At 43.2% G+C, this 19,395-nt stretch overlaps 1 protein-coding gene across 2 annotated transcripts in view; it reads right to left on the bottom strand.

The window, feature by feature from the left end:
• The window catches only part of CENPF (centromere protein F), a 34,662-nt gene extending 18,265 nt beyond the window's left edge, over nucleotides 1-16,397 (bottom strand). The window contains exons 1-10 of one of the 2 annotated variants that reach the window (XM_028724650.2): nucleotides 16,278-16,397; nucleotides 13,180-13,366; nucleotides 12,359-12,555; nucleotides 11,995-12,104; nucleotides 9,853-9,950; nucleotides 9,237-9,528; nucleotides 7,431-7,633; nucleotides 6,616-6,741; nucleotides 3,726-3,824; nucleotides 2,377-2,499 (exon numbers count right to left, since the gene is read on the bottom strand). In XM_028724650.2, the coding sequence (XP_028580483.2) occupies nucleotides 2,377-2,499; nucleotides 3,726-3,824; nucleotides 6,616-6,741; nucleotides 7,431-7,633; nucleotides 9,237-9,528; nucleotides 9,853-9,950; nucleotides 11,995-12,104; nucleotides 12,359-12,555; nucleotides 13,180-13,341 (1,410 nt within the window). In that variant the 5' untranslated portion in view covers nucleotides 13,342-13,366; nucleotides 16,278-16,397. The remainder of the gene's footprint in view (nucleotides 1-2,376; nucleotides 2,500-3,725; nucleotides 3,825-6,615; nucleotides 6,742-7,430; nucleotides 7,634-9,236; nucleotides 9,529-9,852; nucleotides 9,951-11,994; nucleotides 12,105-12,358; nucleotides 12,556-13,179; nucleotides 13,367-16,277) is intronic. The other variant, XM_028724651.2, reaches the window with a different exon arrangement.
• Between the last annotated feature and the right edge of the window lie 2,998 nt (nucleotides 16,398-19,395).

Genomic DNA, 19,395 nt, shown 5'->3' with positions numbered 1-19,395 from the left:
GCACACATCTGAGCAATTCAGCTGTGGGAAACAAAAAAAGCATTTTATGCTATGTACTTTCTGGCTTAGAGGGCTTCCGGAAAGAAGCCATGTTTGGTCCGGTAGCCCAATTCCACCACACTTTTCCACAAACGCAAACAGCCTTCTCCTCCATCAAGCGTGAGTTATCGGTTGACAACTGCCCTATCATTTCTTATACACCAAGAGAACGGCAGCAGAAATATTATCACACTGGCAGGCTACAGCTGACAGGCAGTGCACTCTAAGCAGCTGCCAAGTGGCATATGCTAAGTAAGGAAACCTCTAGCCTGTTATAAATTATGCCAGGACAAGGGGGTTTTGCAGGTCAAAAAGGGGGGGGGGGGCGGAGTATCAGAGAACCACAACCCAATCACGGCCCCTTTAGTGCTTAATGGAAGAGGGAAAGTCTGCAGCCAAAGGTCTCTGAGTTAAAACTGCTATCAGAGACAGGGTTAGAACTCATGGAGGCTTCGGGGCCAGGTCTTTTCTGCAGAAAGCAGGTATCTCGCGGATAGATAAATCAAAAGCTAGCCGCCCTCCTGCACAGTAGATCCTAAACACACGATCGCCTTGCATCTAAGCTCTTCCCCAGGAAGGAGTGTGAAACAATTTGGAGCACTCTCCACTGAATCTTGAAAGCATTAGAAGAAGAAAAAAAGAACTGGCCCCTGTCATCATAACTCACTCTCTCTTGGGAAGCAAAAATAAAAAGCCAGTTCCTAAAGAAAATGGCACGTACAAACACATACCGCCCACTCCTGAGCCGCTAAGATAACAGATGGCATTGGCAGGGCTTTGTTGGTCTCGAGCCCTCAATTATCCATCTAGTTACTACTAGCAGATGGGCACCAAACGCACCAAAGCCAAATTTAAGAGAAGGGACATCCAGGATGGGAAGCATAAGCTGGAAATTTGCTGGCAAAGCAGGTCTGTATTTCCAGCTATTTAAGCAAATCAGCCCGAGAGCAAGATTAAACTTGTTGTTGCTTCTGCTCATCGCCCGTCCTCCCCGCACGCCCCGTGCCGCAACCCCCGCTCAGCTCCCATAAGAAAGAGAAGAGGCAAACTGCAGCGCCAACGTTTCCCACACAAGTGCCCAAATGCAAAAGCTCAGGGTTTTTCTGACTTTTTTTTTTTTTTTTTTTTTTGGATGCGCAGCGCATAATGAGCATCCTGCAGTTAAAGGCTCCTTAACAGTTTTAAGCACAAGCATAAGGACCATTAGCCGGCGATTTAAAAAGCGCTGCTGGAATACGATCACGGTCAAGTGGCTTAAACGGATGCAGAGAGCAATGGGGCTTTGCATCCTGTGTGATTATCATTAGGGGCCGGACCAATAAGCTCACGGGACTTTGACAGAAGACACGAGCTCTGGCCTTCAGAATCAAACTGTGCGCAAGGAAGCAACGAGGTACTCTTTTATTCCATCCCCACCCCCGGCTTGGCTTTTCTCCTCCCACATCCCAGTTCTCCTAGTGGTGCTACCAGCAGGCAGATCACCATAGCCGTCAACGTTTCCCTTTTTTAAAGGGAAATTCCCTTATTCCGAATAGGATTCCTTGCAAGAAAAGGGAAAAGTTGACAGCTATGCACATCACTCTTTTGAGATGACAGGTGCAAGGAGCTGTAGGCTCTGTTAATGTTTGTCGGAGCCTCTTATTAATGATGGGGCCCTGCAGTGTCACCGCCCCCTCCCCAATAACAGCTTAGGTAGCCGGGGGTCTAGCAAAACCTCAGCCAGTCTGGGAGACTGGGCATTGCGTGGACCAGAGGCTCTGCAGCAGCAATCGAGTCTGCTGCATTTCACTGGATGGGAAGCAGTCACAGGCGTTTCCAGACGGATCTGCAGCTTGCCTCGTTTGGCTGAATGCACCAGTAACGAGGGCAGAAGATACCACACAAAAATCTCCTGGATGCCACCTTTTGAAAAGTCTCTCCAGAGATTTGGAGGGGATTCCTACAGAAAACTGTGGGCTGTGTTTCACGGGGCTACAGTGGGAGTGGCTAAATAATTTCAACTTTGCAGGAACAGTACACTTCACCCTTCGCTGCAGATTGCAAGTTCAAATATATATCGGCTGATGGTCAATACATGATCGTAAGGCAAAAGCCTCCATTATCTCTCGTCACTAACACTTGCGCTCTCTCTGGCTTGCAGATCGCGGCTGCCAGCCATTTTGACTGCTCTGGGCCAGGTCACAGTGATATTGTTAACTGTGCAGTTGATGGGTCATGCAGTGTCCTGCTCCTAAATATATCTCTTCTTTGCCAGAACTGAAAGGGCAAGTGGGATTCCCCTCAGCGACACCAGGCCATGGGTCGTAAATATGCAATTATTGCTGTAATTCTGTTTACCTCACAGGCTTTTTTCAGTTCGCTTTCCTTCAGCTGCATTGCCTGAGTAGCCTGGTCCGCTCGACTCAACTTCTGTGAAAAATCATCAACCTTTTTTTCCAATTGCTGCTTTGCAGACTTGGTCTAAAGGGGGAAAGATGGCAAATTTTACTTTGCAGCCACGTGTGACATTAAACGATACAGAAATATTCTCAGTGCAGCTGGGGATTCACAGAAGAGGCCACTTAGAAGCATATTTTTAGAGGTCAGTGACTGGAATGATGAGGGGGTCTAGAAACCTATAAGGAACATTTGAAAGAGCCACGTTTGTTGAGCCTGGAGAAGTCTAAGGGGAGAAGACAGAAGACAGAGCTGACTTGTTGCTTCAGAGAGCAGGCCTAGAACCAAGGCAGATTTCTGCTCAGCATTAAGAGAGCCAGGGTGGTCTAGTACCCAGGACCTGGGAGACCAGGGTTCAAATCCCCACTTGGCCATAAAGCTCATTGGGTGACACTTCAAAACGACCTTGACAGATTAGAGAACTGGGCCAAAACAAACAAGATGAACTTTAACAGGGAGAAATGTAAAGTATTGCACTTGGGCAAAAAAAATGAGAGGCACAAATACAAGATGGGGGACACCTGGCTTGAGAGCAGTACATGTGAAAAGGATCTAGGAGTCTTGGTTGACCACAAACTTGACATGAGCCAACAGTGTGACGCGGCAGCTAAAAAAGCCAATGCAATTCTGGGCTGCATCAATAGGAGTATAGCATCTAGATCAAGGGAAGTAATAGCGCCACTGTATTCTGCTCTGGTCAGACCTCACCTGGAGTACTGTGTCCACTTCTGGGCACCACAGTTCAAGAAGGACACTGACAAACTGGAACGTGTCCAGAGGAGGGCAACCAAAATGGTCAAAGGCCTGGAAACTCGATGGCCCTTGTGGTCTATTCCAACTCTATGATTCTATGATTGACCTCAGGCCACTCACTATCTCTCAGCCTAGCCTACCTCACAGGGGTGCTGTGAGGAAAAAATACAGAAGGTGATATGTGCGCCACTTTGAGCTCCCTGGAGAAAAAGTGGGATATAAATGTAATAAAAATACTAAATTAAAAATAATTAATTAATTAAAGAGCTCTCGGTGAACCAAACAGCCTCAGGAAGTGGTGAGCTGTCCCTTACGAGAGTTATTTCAGCAGTGGCTGGATGATTTTGTTTTGTTTTTTTATTTTTAAAAAAATGTCATTGACTTGAAAGATTCTTGTGCTGAGGGAGCTGCACAAGATCACCTCCAAGATCCCATCCGACTCTATAAAGCTCTAGGATCCCCCCCCCCCTTACCAGCCATGTTTAAAAAGTACCTACTTTCTCGAGTTCTGCTTGAAGAAGATTGTAGTTGTTCTTGGCTTGATGCAGTTCCCCTTGCAATTTCGTTTTCACCTGATTGAGCTGGAGAGACGCTTCCTAAAATAGCGGCGTTGGGGAAAACCAAAATGATTATAAACCAGGAATGTGGTAAATTGTCAGATATTCCTGACCTGATCTCAGGTGGTGAAGGAAAAGAAAAATAATAATGGGTGAAACTTCTCAGTTGCTATGCACCCTGAAGACCTGCATGTCTTTTTGCTGGTGAGCCTTTTACGAAGAAGGGAACAATGAGGAATTTGGAATATATAGATATTTTCTACTGTTCCACTTCAGTCTTTTTCATAATGATTTTGTTGACAAGAAGGGTGGGAAGGATTCAATTGCATATGCAATTCACTGAATCGCATCTATGGCCTGTAAAACTAGTACCATCAGCCCAGTGGGGCTTTAGAGACTTAGTTTTTCTTGAACAGCTGCCCTCCTATGGCAAATTGCTTTGGAAACCAGAAGAGTTTCAAAAGCAGCTTGTGACATGGCAGGAAGGTTAGGAGTTCAAAGGGAAAAGGGAGGGGGAAAGGCAAAAGCTCCACTGAAATTGCACACCCTGCATGTTAGCTTAAGTAGATGTGCGGATCCTAGCCTAAGTAGGCAACGTTGGAGGACGTAGGAGAGAAATCAAATGTATCTGCTGGTATGCAATTTGTGGCAGGAAATCTGGGGCTGGAACGAAAGAAATATTAAGGAGCAGGGCAGATTAAAGCTGCAATCCTATGCACTTATTTAGAAGGTAAAAAGAAGCATTTTTTCCATGGACTGAAATGGGAATAAAGGTAAAGGTAAAGGTACCCCTGCCCGTACGGGCCAGTCTTGCCAGACTCTAGGGTTGTGCGCCCATCTCACTCTATAGGCCGGGGGCCAGCGCTGTCCGCAGACACTTAGAATCATAGAATAGAATCATAGAAACGTGCCAAACTGCATCTGGCGAGCCAGCGCAGCACACGGAACGCCGTTTACCTTCCCGCTAGTAAGCAGTCCCTATTTATCTACTTGCGCCTGGGGGTGCTTTCGAACTGCTAGGTTGGCAGGCGCTGAGACCGAGCAACGGGAGCGCACCCCGCCGTGGGGATTCGAACCGCCGACCTTTCGATCGGCAAGTCCTAGGCGCTGAGGCTTTAACCCACAGCACCACCCGCGTCCGTAAATGGGAATATATATATATATATATATATATATATGTAGGTTTTGGTGTCCACCAAAACCTACATTCCTGTACCCGTGAAAATCTACGAAAGCATATATATATATGAATATATATTTTTAAATTTATTGCTGGTCTTCATTCTTAAAAGAAATGCAAATCTTCTTTAAACCTTGATGGTCCTCGTATTTCGAAAGATGCCCAAGAAATCAAGAAACAAGCCGGTGAACTTGCTTCCGTTCATTGCCAGTGATATGTGTGAAGACCACCACTGCATGCCAACTTCTCTGGATTACGCCCTTTTGTCTCCCATCCCATGGATCAAGCAACAACCCCAAACATTTTATTTTCCTTACCAAAGGAGAAAAGGAAGGATTTTTCTAAACCAATTTCGCCAGACCTTTGTGTAAGCAATTTCCTTTGCAACTGTGCAAAGTACATTAGAAGTTATGTTCGCCACAAAGGCTGCAGTCTTATGTGCACACAGCCTGGGAGTAACTCCCACTCAACTGAATGGGGCTTTACTTCTGAGCAGACATGAAAATGGATTGTGCTGTGGTGGCAATCACACAGGGTCCCCAGACGTTTGACGGTCTATTGATCCCTGTGCACCACTGTGCTCGCTTCCCCGCTGCCACCAACCCATTACTCTCGGGTACATACTGAGTCCAGACAGTTGTTAACATTCAACCAAATTAACAAGTTTATTTTATAAGCATTAACAAGTTTGTGGTTTCAGATAATTTTTCTTTTGTCAGTTTCTTAACCTTTACCGGCCTATACCTTCCTAATACCTTCTAACTGATTATCCCAACTGTTTAACTGACTCCTCTTAACAAATTCTCTCACTCTCTCACATCAAACTAGCCCAACCCACAGACTTATCCTCCCTCTCCCTTCTCTAGCTCCAGACTGACTTCTTAACAACTCTAACTCTAACTCCTCCCCTTGGGTTCCTATTGGTTAATCATTTTACACTTACCATATTTTCCCCCTTAAAAACTAAGGGGAAACGTTTGTGTGTCTTATGGAGCGAATGTGTGGTCCCTGGGGCTGGGGGTGGGGCCTGGGCTTCCCCTGCCCCCAGCCCCGCAAGCTCCGGGAGCGGAGGCAAGGCTGCACGCAACCTTGCCGCCGCTTCTGGACCTGTTCTGGGGGCTGGGGTAGGGGGAAGCTCGGGCTTCCCCCGCCCCAGCCCCGCGGCTAAAAATGATGCCAAGACAGCGAGCGGTATCCATCCCACTCTCTGTCTTCGTTTCTGCCAAAGCCGAGTGCAGCCTCTCCCGGCTGGAGAGGTTGCGCGCAGCTAAGATGGATCCCGCTCGCTGTCTTGGCTTCTTTGATCTTTGGTGCTGGGGGGGGAACCCAGGCTTCCCCTGCAGCCCCGAGAAGCTCTGGGAGAGCTCCCCCCCCCCTTGATTTTCCCCTCTAAAAACTAGGTGCGTCTTGTGGTCCGGTGAGTCCTATAGAGTGAAAAATATGGTAGTTAACCCTTTCCTTACGACCCAGTACGATGTCACACACCTAGGAGGACAAACGCCACAGCTGTAAGTAAGGCTGTTCACCTGTGGATGTGGGCTGATGGAAGGGCGATGCAGGACTGAACATTAGCAGGATCCTTCCAGGGACCCATGGGCTCCCCCAACCCCCCTTTTCACTTGTGAAAATTTCCCCCTTCCCTGGCTTTACCTCCTGGTACTCTTTCCCCTTCTCTTTCATTTTCTGTTGCAAAGAGTGTTGGGCTCTTTCAAAATTTTGTCTCTGGCAGTTCAGCTCCTCTGAAAGCCTTTTCACCTTTTCCTCGGATGCAGTATGCTATAAAATGAGTAATTTAAATAAAACAAGGGTTAGACGTATCTGGAACTAATATGAACTGAATTAAATTATAGCCGGAAGGGGGGAAACCAGTAGAGTATCTTAGAATAAAACAAATAAGAATGAATGGTTTATAGATGAATAAATGTGAAGCATGAGGTAAGGAAGCTGTCACCCTCACAGAGCAATGGGAAAGACTACGTTTCACCTGCTCAGGTAGGATTGCTGCTGTTAAAATGCTTTTTTCCCAGTTCTTGCTAGCAAAGACAACAACTCAACAGATATAGCCATAACTTATTTCAGTATATGGCATAATGGAAAATTAGGACCAGGATTTTATATTTTTTTTTGTTGGTTGGGGGGAGGGAGAGAGAAAGAGAGAGAGAGTTAGCCAGTCAATCCCAAATTTAAAATCATATTAGGCAGCCAACTAGATTAATAAGATGGTATAATGGATAACAGAGTTGAATTCCACTACATCAGGCTTGCATAGGTAATGTCGGGAGGGTGGTTCCATGGTTCTGCTCCACATCAACAACTACTGAGGTCCACTGAAAAGCATTGCTTCAGCAGATATCAGATTATATGAATGTCTCTCCAATATCAGATCCACAAAAGTATTCAGTGAGCGCTGTGCATGCATGTGGGAAATGCCTATTAAAAGTCTAAGATTTAAGAAAGCACCTTACCTGATTCGTGATCTGGTCAAGTTGTGCGTTAATTCTAGTTACTTCATTTCTACTCTTGTTCAGAGCTTTATCTTTTTCTGTCGACTCCATTTTTATATGTTCCAGCTGCAGCTTAGTTTCCTGAAGTTTAGCCGTGGTTGATTTCAAATCCTGTGTTTGAATCTGCAGATTACGTTCCAGTTCTTGAATTCTGGATCTTAACTCTGTATATACACAAAAGTTTGAATAATATAGTGTTGCTTCGTATACCTTGGACAGAGTTCGCTTGCTTCTCTACAGGGAAATATAAAAATCATGTCTGCATACGATTTTGTAAAATGCATTGTTAGCTTAGCTTTGTAAACACATCTGCCATGAATCATACTTAAATTCTGGCATAATATACCTATGAGTGATTGGGAACGATTATGGAAAAAGAGATATTAGGTTCACTTTTATGTTGTAATTTAAGAGAAAATATAATGAAAATGCAATACAGGTGGTACTTAACCCTGGTCAAATTGGAAAAGATATATAAAAACAACACGAATATGTGTTGGAGGTGTAAAGAAGGACTAGGCACCTATATCCACATGTGATGGGAGTGCAAGAAAATAAGAGAATTTTGGGAGGTTATTTACAATGAATTTTTAAAAAATGTTTAAATTCTCCATTAACAAAAAACCTGAAGCTCTTTTACTTGGTATTATGCAACGAGAAATTTAAAAAACTGCCCGACCCATATTTATATACGTCACCATCGCAGATAGGATAATAATAGCCAAAAATTGGAAAAGCAATAACATTCCCACGAAAATTGACTGGCTAGTAAAAATGATGGAGTACTCACAGCTTGCAAATTATCTGGGAGATTAAGAGGAAATACCATACAAAGAGTCAATAAAGATTGGTCAATATTTAAAGACTATCTCAAAATTTATATAGAAAATTTATATAGAAGTTAAGACGAGAGAAAAGATGTAATTATTACAAAAGAAAAACAAAATAAGCAATATGAAATGTGCATAGATTTAATGAGTGACAAAATTACACAGTGAGATTGGTTGGAAGTCAATAATCACAGTATGTTCGCATCTTGGTTCGTAGGTAGGTAGAAGGGGAGGTGACGATGAGGTATGTTTTGTATGTAATATATGTAAGGTACTGTTAAGTATACAGTGGTACCTTAGGTTACATATGCTTCAGGTTACAGACGCTTCAGGTTACAGACTCCGCTAACCCAGAAATAGTACCTCGGGTTAAGAACTTTGCTTCAGGATGAGAACAGAAATTGTGCTCCGGCGGCGCGGCAGCAGCAGGAGGCCCCATTAGCTAAAGTGGTGCTTCAGGTTAAGAACAGTTTCAGGTTAAGAACGGACCTCCGGAACGAATTAAGTACTTAACCCGAGGTACCAGTGTATATTGTTTTGTAATGTATTGATATTTATAATAAAATGGAAAAAAAATACTTAAGTTCTTTTGAATTCTCTAGATAGAATAATAAAAATAATAATGTTTGCAGGACACCTTTTAATGTCCTGATCTTATGCAAGCATGTAACTCAGGGATGCAGAACCTGTAGATCCCCAGATATAATTGGACTCCAACTCCCATCATACCCAACTCGTGGCTGGGCTAATGGAATCCAACATCTGGAAGGCCGCAGGTTCTCCATCGCTGATGCAAGCATTTGCAATCTGGAATGAGCACTACTGTACCGCTGTAGTGCCAGCATTGCAAGGGCATCAGTTGCATTGTGTTGCAGGAAGCTAACTAACTGCAAAGTTCAAGAATGAGTTCAAGTTTGTTACGATATTTGCGAGATACCTTGGTTCTGGATTTTCATCTTGTCAATGAATGAAGAGTCCTTGCAACTGTCTGAGACGCTGCTGGTGAACTCTTTCTTTGCTGATCTCCAGTCTTTGTGACTAGGAGTTGTCCCAGATTCCCAAGGAAAATGCGATGGCATTGACCCGCTGCTCACAGGAGTTTCTTGACTACTGGATAAAGGCCGGCTTGGCGTTTTCTCTTGTTGCCATGAGAACACAGAGGAGGAAGCCTGTTGCCGGGCAATTTCTCTGCGACTTATAGTACTTTCAGGATGCGAGGGGATTGTTTTCTTTTAAAAACAAAAGAAGAGAGGAGGAAAATGCTTACCTAATTGGACTGGCCTCAATACAGAAGATTCTTCAGAGAAAAAGAATTGACTACTGAGAGCTGGAACAAACCACAGAGGTCACTCTCTAGCATACTGTTCTTTATGAGGAGAATCAAAACCTCTACCCATTCATCATTCTTCAACCTGTATGACAGTTTTGCAATCTGAAAGTCAACTGTGGGCTGCTTCACTATTTTGTTTAGCTTTCTTTTGGTTGAGAAACTCCACCTTTCCTATTCTGAACCAATTCTTTGTGTTAACAGCATTCTAAGCCTTGTTTCATACCATTACTTGACACTTCACGCTCTTCAGTTCAGCTTCCAACCTCCTCCTTTCTTCTGTTTCTTTGTTGTATTTTACTTGAAGCTCCTCAAACTTTGAATCTGTTCGTGAAAAATTTAAACATCTCAATAAGCTTGTGAAGCAAATGTTATACGTCTGTGTGTGTCCTTATAAAAAGAACAAAGATACTGAAGTGTGATGTTTCTCAACATGGCATACTAGCAAATCATGCCATTCTGATGTAAGGAGCATCCTTTAGTTTACAATACATAATGGCTCTGTCTGCATACAGACACAAGCTAAAGTACTTGGATTAAGAAACCAGAGCGTGCAAAAAGCAAGAGCTTCCTGACAACTAGAAGAATGGCATCTTGTAAACCAGAAGTTCAGAATGTGTGGCCCTCCAAAAATTGCTGGACTACAATTCCTCTCATCCCTGACCGTTGGTCATTCTGGCTAGGACTGATGGAAGGTAGAGTCAAACAATTTCTAGAAGGCCGCAGATTTGCCATCCCTAGGGCAAACAAAGCAGGTGGTACCTCCAGTTACGAACTTAATTTGTTCCGGTACCTCTAGTTACGAACTTAATCCGTTCTTAACCTGAAACTGTTCTTAACTAGAGGCGTGCTTTCGTAATGGGGGCTCTTGCTGCCGCTGCGCCACCGGCACACCATTTCCGTTCTCATCCTGGGGCAAAGTTCTCAACTCGAGGTAACTCTTCCAGGTTAGCGGAGTTTGTAACCTGAGGCGTTTGTAACTCGATGTACCACTGTATAGAGGACAGTCTAGTGTTATGTCTGAACCTGGGGTTGTGGTTTGTTTTTCCGTAAGAAACAAACCATGAGTTAAGGCTGACTAACAAGTAGTACCTCAGGTGACAGACGCTTCAGGTTACAGACTCCGCTAACCCAGAAATAGTACCTCAGGTTAAGAACTTTGCTTCAGGATGCGAACAGAAATTGTGCTCTGGAGGTGCGGTGGCAGCAGGAGGCCCCATTAACTAAAGTGGTACCTCAGGTTAAGAACAGTTTCAGGTTAAGAACGGACCTCCAGAACGAATTAAGTTCTTAACCCAAGGTACCACTGTACAGGCATAAGGCTACGTTGTCCTCTTCTGGCTTGTTCATCCACTCGCACCAGAGGAGGAACAAATGTTTATATGCACCAGCACAATATGGTGTATTAAGCAAAGAGCCCTGGATTACTAATTTTATGTTTGTTGAATTGTGTTAAGGAAAAAGAGTAACAAAGAACATTGGTATCCAAGTGTTGCACATTTAACGATCGTCAGAATTATGCATGCAAAAGTGAGGGAGGATAGTTGGGAACGAGGAAAGATGGAAATATTTGACAGCAAAAAGCAGTTGTTAAGCTGGACATAATGTTAAGGAAACAAGGAAATTATAGAGAAAAACTGGAGTCTGGAGGCCGGTTGGGCAATAATGTACATAAAAAGAGCATTCAAAGCACAAGATACTGGGATAGATTATATTATATGTTGATATGAAGAAACTCAAGATAAAATCTAAGTTTTAAGCATTATTTGTTACATTAATAAGGTTGGTTTTATTCATGTGGCATTTTGATAAAATCCGCAATATTACTGTAAATGGCTTTTTGATTTTCCAGGAAGTTTGAAAGTGCTTATATGCACAATTATATATATATATTAATAATAAAGGGTTTGCTTTTTAAGAACCTCGGTTTACCACTACATGTGAACACAGTCACTCTCTGGGCACTTTGCCCTCAATGTGAACGCGACACAATTAATATATACAGTGGTACCTCGGGTTACATACACTTCAGGTTATAGACACTTCAGGTTACAGACTCCGCTAACCCAGAAATAGTGCTTCAGGTTAAGAAATTTGCTTCAGGATAAGACCAGAAATTGTGCTCCAGCGGTGCAGCGGCAGCAGGAGGCCCCGTTAGCTAAACTGGTGCTTCAGGTTAAGAACAGTTTCAGGTTAAGAACGGACCTCCAGAACGAATTAAGTTCCTAACCCAAGGTACCACTGTAATATGGATGACAGTTGGCCATGTGGGCAGGATTGCACAATTGTTGACTTTTAAAAACATACCGATACAAAAAACATCTAGGAATTCTATCCATAAAGTTCTTAAGATAAAAACAAAGCATACCATTGTGACTTGGTGTTGAAGGAGCAGCAAAGTTCTTCTGTGGTGTACTATTGAAAGATATATCTGCAGCAGCAAAAGTTTTCTGGCTTTTTTCTAGTTCGTATTTGTATCTATTTTTTAATAAAATAAATAAATAAAGGCATAGAAAGTTACCTTAATAATAAGAAATGTAAGTTTGGATTCAGACTAAATTAGTTGAACTTAGGTCACATTAAAATCATTGGGACAAGTTAGCCATGATTTCATTGTGATCCAAGCTCAAATAACTTACTTACATACTCACTTAGAAGCAAATTACCTTGCATCTAATAGAGCAAAGATGGCTAACCCCTGGTTGGGAGGAGCTCGGCTCATAGAACCTCACCTTTTAAGTTCTTGTTCAAGCCTTTCAGTTTGTTTCTTGCTCGAGAGGAGTTGTCCTTCTTGAACGCTGACTTGTGTTTCTTTAACCTGAAGTTCATGGGAAAGTTTCTGCCTGGTTTTCTCTAGGCTGTCACAGAGTTCCATCAGGTTCTGGTTTTCTCTCTTCAGCGTCGCTCCTTCGTTTTTTTCATTTTCCACCTAATCGGAAGAGTACACAGCCACACCCGGTATGACTTGATGTAGGTTGCTTATTTAAAAGTTATGTTTTATTATCACATTTTTGTATTGCAGTAGATTGTTATAAGGTGTACATTCTTTGTTTTTTTCAGCTTGTAAACCGTCTTGAGTATTGTAAGTTAGAAAGACGGTATACAAATTAAAAGTGATGAAGATGATGATTTTCACTGCTGTTCTGTGAAAAACCTCGTCAATCAGTTCTGGAGAAGAGTTACTATTTTTATTCAGACTGTTTTTCAATGGGATATCAACATAACATTGGAGAGGAATATGAAAAGTCTAAGTGTTAAACTAAAGCCAGCCAGTGTAGTGTCCTTGTACATAAATTATAGTGTCGTCCTTTTTAAGTTGCCCCCAAGGATAATATATGACATTCATGGTGATTCTGGCTACTGTGGCTCTTCCCCTCTCAGCTTCTAGTCATTAAACTGGTTGAACAGTAAAAACTTGCTAGAAGCAGAAATACTACATATTTCCAGTATGTTCCTTTTTAATTGAAGCAATGAAAAAATTATGAGAATATACTAGCAATATCAGATTGTCCCCTAAATCGGTGCTACATTTATATCTATATAGTTATACTACCTTCTGCTTCTGCTTTTGCAAAGCAGCCTCCAGAGACTCCAGCTGAAACTGCCTTTGCTGCCGCTCTTTTTTGAGCTTCTCAAGTTGACTTTCAAGTTCTTGAATCTTGTGAAGGGCTCTTGTGGAAAGGCCTTCCTTCCACTCTTCCACAGCCCAGCTCATCTCGTCAGATTCCAACCCCTTAAGGCTTCACAAAGAGGGGGGAAGAAAAGAAAAATAATGACCTTAAAGGCATTGCCCTTTTGAGTGTCCACAAACATTTCTCTGCTAGTCTTTGCCAAGCTGGTGCCCTCTAAATGTTTCCAACTACAACTCCTATCAGCCCAAATTGTTGGAAGGGCACCAGGTTGGAAAAGGCTGGTCCATATGACTGAAATAAAGGATAGATTTTGTGTCTATGTGTCTTATTCCTCAGCAATGTACTAATTTAGAAAGTGGGCAGAAGTCATTATAGGTGGAAGGAATATTTTACATATAGAAATGTTTTCTTTTATGTATGTTATTTGTTTTGTTATACTGTTGACTGGTGATATACTGTGTGTGTGTGTGTGTGTGTGTGTGTGTGTGTGTGTGTGTGTGTAAAAGAAAGTGGGCTGGTGACATGGGGCAGGGGTCTTACTTGTTCACTACAGAGACTACAGAGCCGAAGGCTGAGGTGAAAGGTGGTGCATGGATAGAGCCCTCAGTTATTATTACTAATTTATATGCCACTTAACGTCAAAGCCAATTTTTAAGTGGTTTATACAAATAAAAACCAAGTACGCAAACATTTTTAAGTCATGCTGCAATCCTAACCTTCAGATGGGCGATATGGGGGAGATCAGGATGTGGTTGTGTGTTTTATTTTATTGTTTTGCCAATTTTTGTTGTTGTTCTTTTCTTTTTATTTTATTCTTCTCTATCTCACTCTATCCTCCCTTTGGAGTCCTATATCTGGGGCCTTTATTAAGGTTCATAGACTGCATAATCACTGAGGTAGTAGATAGTTTATGGAGGACCCTGATTGAGAAACAGGGAAAGGTTAGTCTCCCTGGGTGAGAGGCTGGGAGAAGAAAGGAAAGATCCCAGGTGAGAGCTGGGAAGAACTATTGTCCTCTGTGGGTGGTAAGGGCCATGAATTATTTTTAAGAGAGCACTCCATACTTTACTTATTCTGTTTGCATTTTCTGTAGTTGCAGTTTTATTATAGGAAAATCTTAATAAAATATATTTTTTTTAATGATGTGGTGTATCTCCCCAGCTGAAGAGGCCTCAAGCTGGCATGGATGACCTACCCTGGCAAATCTACTGATGGCGACTGAAGGAAAGCTCTGCTGCCCCTCTGATTAGGAGGGCAAAAAAGGGGGGGATTGTCAAGGCAGGGAGCGAGCATGTTGGGGGCAAGCGGAGGGATAAACAAAGTTGTGCTGCACCCAAACTCCCTTAATTTCACTTGCCCCGTTCACAGAGCTCAGTGTAATTTACACCACCAAAAATGCAGGCATAATTAACACTCATCCCGAAGGAATTGACAGAAGGGCAGAAAATTAAGGTTTACACTGCTCTTCACAACCCCAATCCCCTGGCCAGGAACAGCTAAGATGCAACTTAGAATCATAGAGTTGGAAGAGACCACAAGGGCCATCGAGTCCAACCCCCTGCCATTTAAGCTTAACTTGCAAAGGAGGCAGTGACTGTGATGACTGAGACAGACCTAGGTGAGTCGATCGCCATCATATTTTGGCTGATCCACTATGCAGGTATGCCATTGCCGGGCACTATGTTTTTATGATCGTATATTGTTTTGATTATATATGTCAATGCATCTTTTTTGGTATTATGATTAATATTAATTACAATTATATCCTGCCCTTCATTCCAAAGGTGCCCAGCGCCATTCTCCTCATGAGGGACTCAACACACTGTAAAAAGAAGCTGATGCTTCTTTTGCTCTGAATAAGGCAGCATGACCCACTAACCGATGGTCCCTTAGACCAAGGGGATTTGACAAATTCATGGGAGATCAGCCTATCAATGGCTTCTAGTAGACATGATGTCTACACGGTTCACCCAGGATCAGAGGCACTATGACTTTCAACACCAGTCTCTAAACAGACTGGACAGATAGTTTCCCTTTCCACCAGCTCTCACTTGACTACATGAATTTCCTGGTAACCTATGGCAACCAACCGAATAGTTCATTAGAAGGCAGACCAGATACATTTTTACTCTTAATGTAAAAATATATAAAGAAGGCGCCAGGCAAACTTCCCTGGGGAGAGCATGCCACAAATGGAGAGCCACTACAGAGAAGGCCTGTTCTTGTGTTGCCACCCTCTGAACCTCTCATGGAAGAGGCACATGAAGAAGGGCCTCAGATGATGAATGCAGAGTCTGGGACGGTTTATACGGAGAGAGGTGGACCTTGAGACATTGCGGTCCTGAGCCGTTTAAGGCTTATAGGTTAAAACCAGTACTTTGAATTGGGCCCAGATGCTAGTTTTATGTTCCTGGAATAACGAAGTGGCTTTTGATATGTAAAGAGCACTTACAAAAAAACAAAACAAAACGCACAAGTCCTGCAAAATGCAACATTTTTAACCCTCCAAGAACTGTGTTTCCCAGACAGGTGGAGAGGGCCAGGGAGCAGTTTTCAATGGCTTCAAAATTTCCATTCATTTTAGATTTACACCTACCTGGAAGTAAGGCTGCAATTCTATTCCCCCGCTTACTTGAGAGAAAGCTCCACTGGATGCAACGAGAGTTTCTTATGAGCAGACATGTATTGAAGTGCGTGGTTAAGTCTTCCCTGCAACCCTCTTTCTTTCTTTTTAGAAATCTATTGAAGAACGTCAGTGCAAACGTATGCACTTCTACGGGGGAGTAAGCCCTATGGAACTTCATGAGGCTTAAACTTCTGAACATCACATCAAATAGATAGATAAATATTTATTTATTTATTTATCTATCTATCTATACATACATGCATGCATACACACGATAAACAGATACATAAACTATACAACGAAAGCTGTGCATAATATAAAAATAATAATGCAAGACATATATTCTGTTCTGAGTCCATCCTTCACCTCCCACGGGAAGATCCGCTCTCCTACCTTCGTTTCCCGCTGCAACACCCAGGATCTCGCCTTCGCTTCTCATTCAGCGCTTACAGAGGATTCAAACCTGCCACCATCTCCCCAACGCAGGCGGTTAGCGGAGGACAAGCCAGGACGCCGATTGGCCAGCCCCGAACGTCAATCTCTTTCCTGCGTTCTTCAGTTGAGCCAATAGGGAATCACCGGCGGGTGTGACGACACCTCGCTTCTGAGTGGCGAGTTTGGGTTTCCTCTTCAAACCTCATTGGCTGGGAGGGCGGAAAATAAAGGCGGGAGGCGACGTTGCGCTTTCTTTTTATCCAACAGCGAACGCGCCTAGAGTTCCTTTCAGAGTCGTGTCACAAAAGGCAACAAAGGAGTTATTGTAAAGCAGGGTAGCCAGCGTTGTAGGTGCCCGCCAAACCTTATGGACTACAACTCCCATCAGCCCCGCGAGCATGGGGAATGGTCATGGGGAATGGGAGTTGTAGTCCACAAGATGAGGCGTGGTGAGAGATGAGCCACCACAGCAATAAAGACTAACTAGTTTATAATGGCATGAACTCTCGTGGATTAGAGACAGTACTCACAAAAAGGCTGTGAGAGAAAGACAAGCATGGAGTTCATATACATGTTTAGTGTCACATCTAGGTTAAGAAGGTGGCAGGGTGTGGGGTGCACAATGCATTTTTGTGAGCAGAAGCACACACACACCCCGACCATTAAGTCCAGTCGTGACCGAATCTGAGGTTGTGGCACTCATCTCGCTTTATTGGCCGAGGGAGCCGGCGTACAGCTTCCGGGTCATGTGGCCAGCATGACTAAGCCGCTTCTGGCAAACAAGAGTAGCGCACGGAAATGCCATTTACCTTCCTGCCGGTGCGGTACCTATTTATCTACTGCCACTTTGACATGCTTTCGAACTGCTAGGTTGGCAGGAGCAGGGACTGAGCAATGGGAGCTCACCCCATCGTGGGGATTCGAACCGCCGACCTTTTGATCGGCAAGTCCTAGGCTCTGTGGTTCAACCCACAGCGCCACCCGCGTCCCGTGAGCAGAAGCACAGTCAATACCTATTGCATGTTTCCTGGCCAAGGCTCCACTCCCAGCTCTATCCATCTTATAATAGTACTTTATGTGTCTAATGAATTGAACTATATAGCCCATGAAAGTTTATGTCATTATAAATTTGTTAGTATTTAAGGTGAAAACAAAAACCAAAAGGCTGTGCGGAATCCGGAACCCCCTTTGTTTGCTCTTTATGCCTGGATGGATCTGCTGTGCCCAGTCTTCACTGTTGAAGAAACCAGCAGCAGAGACTGATGAACAAAGGGAGCACAGGGTTTTGTTTTTTGTGATGTGTCACCCTGAGAGATTTGTTTTCTTTATTTAGTTCAGGGGTAGGCAACCTAGCTCGGGGGCTGGACACGGCCCAATCGCCTTCTAAATCCAGCCCGCAGACGGTCCGGCAATCAGCGTGTTTTTACATGAGTAGAATGTGTCCTTTTATTTAAAATGCATCTCTGGGTTATTTGTGGGGCTTAGGAATTCGTTCATCTTTTTCCCCAAAATATAGTCTGGCCCACCACATGTTCTGAGGGACGGTGGACTGGCCCACGGCTGAAAAAGGTTGCTGACCCCTGATTTAGTTAAAGGTGATGTGCATGGCTCCCCCCCCCCCCCAACATTTTATCCTCACAGCTTGTTTAGGCTGAAAGATAATGGCTGGCCCAAAGGGAGCTTCATATCTGTACAGTAAAATAAGTGGAAACATGTAGATAAGAAATGAATAAATATAGAGTCGAATGGGAAGATGATGGGCTCAGTTCAGTTACATGTAATTAAGTTTGGTTTTGGCATAGGATGAAGATATTGTGGATTTGCTTCTAAGTAAACATGCATAGAATTGAAATATGAAGTCCCTATTTAAAACTGCTTGTCATGGGATTGTTAAAGTTGAAGAAATAAGTGCCTTGAAAAGAGGAGACTACTGTTGGTGTTGGTCCTTCTTATGGGCTTCACATAGGCATCTGGTTGGCCACTGCAAGAACAGGGTGGTGGAATAGAATGGGGCACATATATATTTGAAAGCAACTGTTCTCAGGTCATTCCACTTAAAATTAAGTCCAGGATGTATGCAATAATAAAGATGTTGACTATTCTGTAACTGATAATGTGCTCCTTTCGTTTATGAGCTTTGCCTGATTTTTTAAAATACAAAGATCAGAATACCTTATCTGTTTTTGCCACTAGGTGATTCCCTTTTCCACAGGAAAGGGCAAAACAATTCTGTTTGCTTTTATACAGGAAAAGCAGAAATCTATCTGCAGTGGGGGGGTTTTAAATAAAAAATGTTAAGAGTGCTGTATAACCAGGACTCTAGCTGCACCAGGTTTGTCAGATGACTCTAATATTAGATCTTGTTTTGAAAGATTACCACATTCTGGAACATCACTAGCATGGTGTTTGGAATAGTTTGCTTTTTGGCATCAGTGTAGCAATAAGGCTACAATCCTTATTCCTGCACTTAATCAATCCTATCCACCTCAGCGGAAGGAAAAGGATTCATGCAAGCAGAATGCTAATGATGAAGTATGGGCCATTCCTCAGCCCTGACAAACACATATTTTTTAACACATATTTTCATTTCATATGATCGTACCCTCATTTTTGAATAGACATTTAGGCAGATGCAAATGGTTATTATGTTTCCCTTCACCCTTCAGTGACTGGCCTTTAGACCTCTTACACTGACCCTTTCCCCATTACCCATGCTAGCATCCCATTAAAATATATTAAACAGAACTTAACAGGCTTCAGCTCAGGCAGAAGATCAGTATTCCCATCACTGTTGAAAAAGCAACTGCTTATGTTCGCACTCTTAAGTGCCGACTTGCACAGATAAAAGAAAGACCTGAGTCTGTAAGCTAGACAAGGCAATAATTTCCAAAAGCAATGACCTCATGCCTTTTTCTTTTTTGGATGTGTAGATTGAGGCGGGGTTATATCACCTAAGAATCAGAAACCATTATGTGAGATATTTTGTTTCATTTGCCTGGGGCTGGGAACCTTTTTCAGGTCAAGGGCCACATTCCTTTGTGGATAGCCTTCCAGGGGCCACATTACAGTGGTGGGT

This window comes from Podarcis muralis, chromosome 3, assembly GCF_964188315.1.
Source record: "Podarcis muralis chromosome 3, rPodMur119.hap1.1, whole genome shotgun sequence".
NCBI classification, from domain to species: Eukaryota; Metazoa; Chordata; class Lepidosauria; order Squamata; family Lacertidae; genus Podarcis; species Podarcis muralis.
The sequence above is the reverse complement of the archived record's forward strand: the minus strand, read 5'-3'. Positions and strand labels throughout refer to the sequence as shown.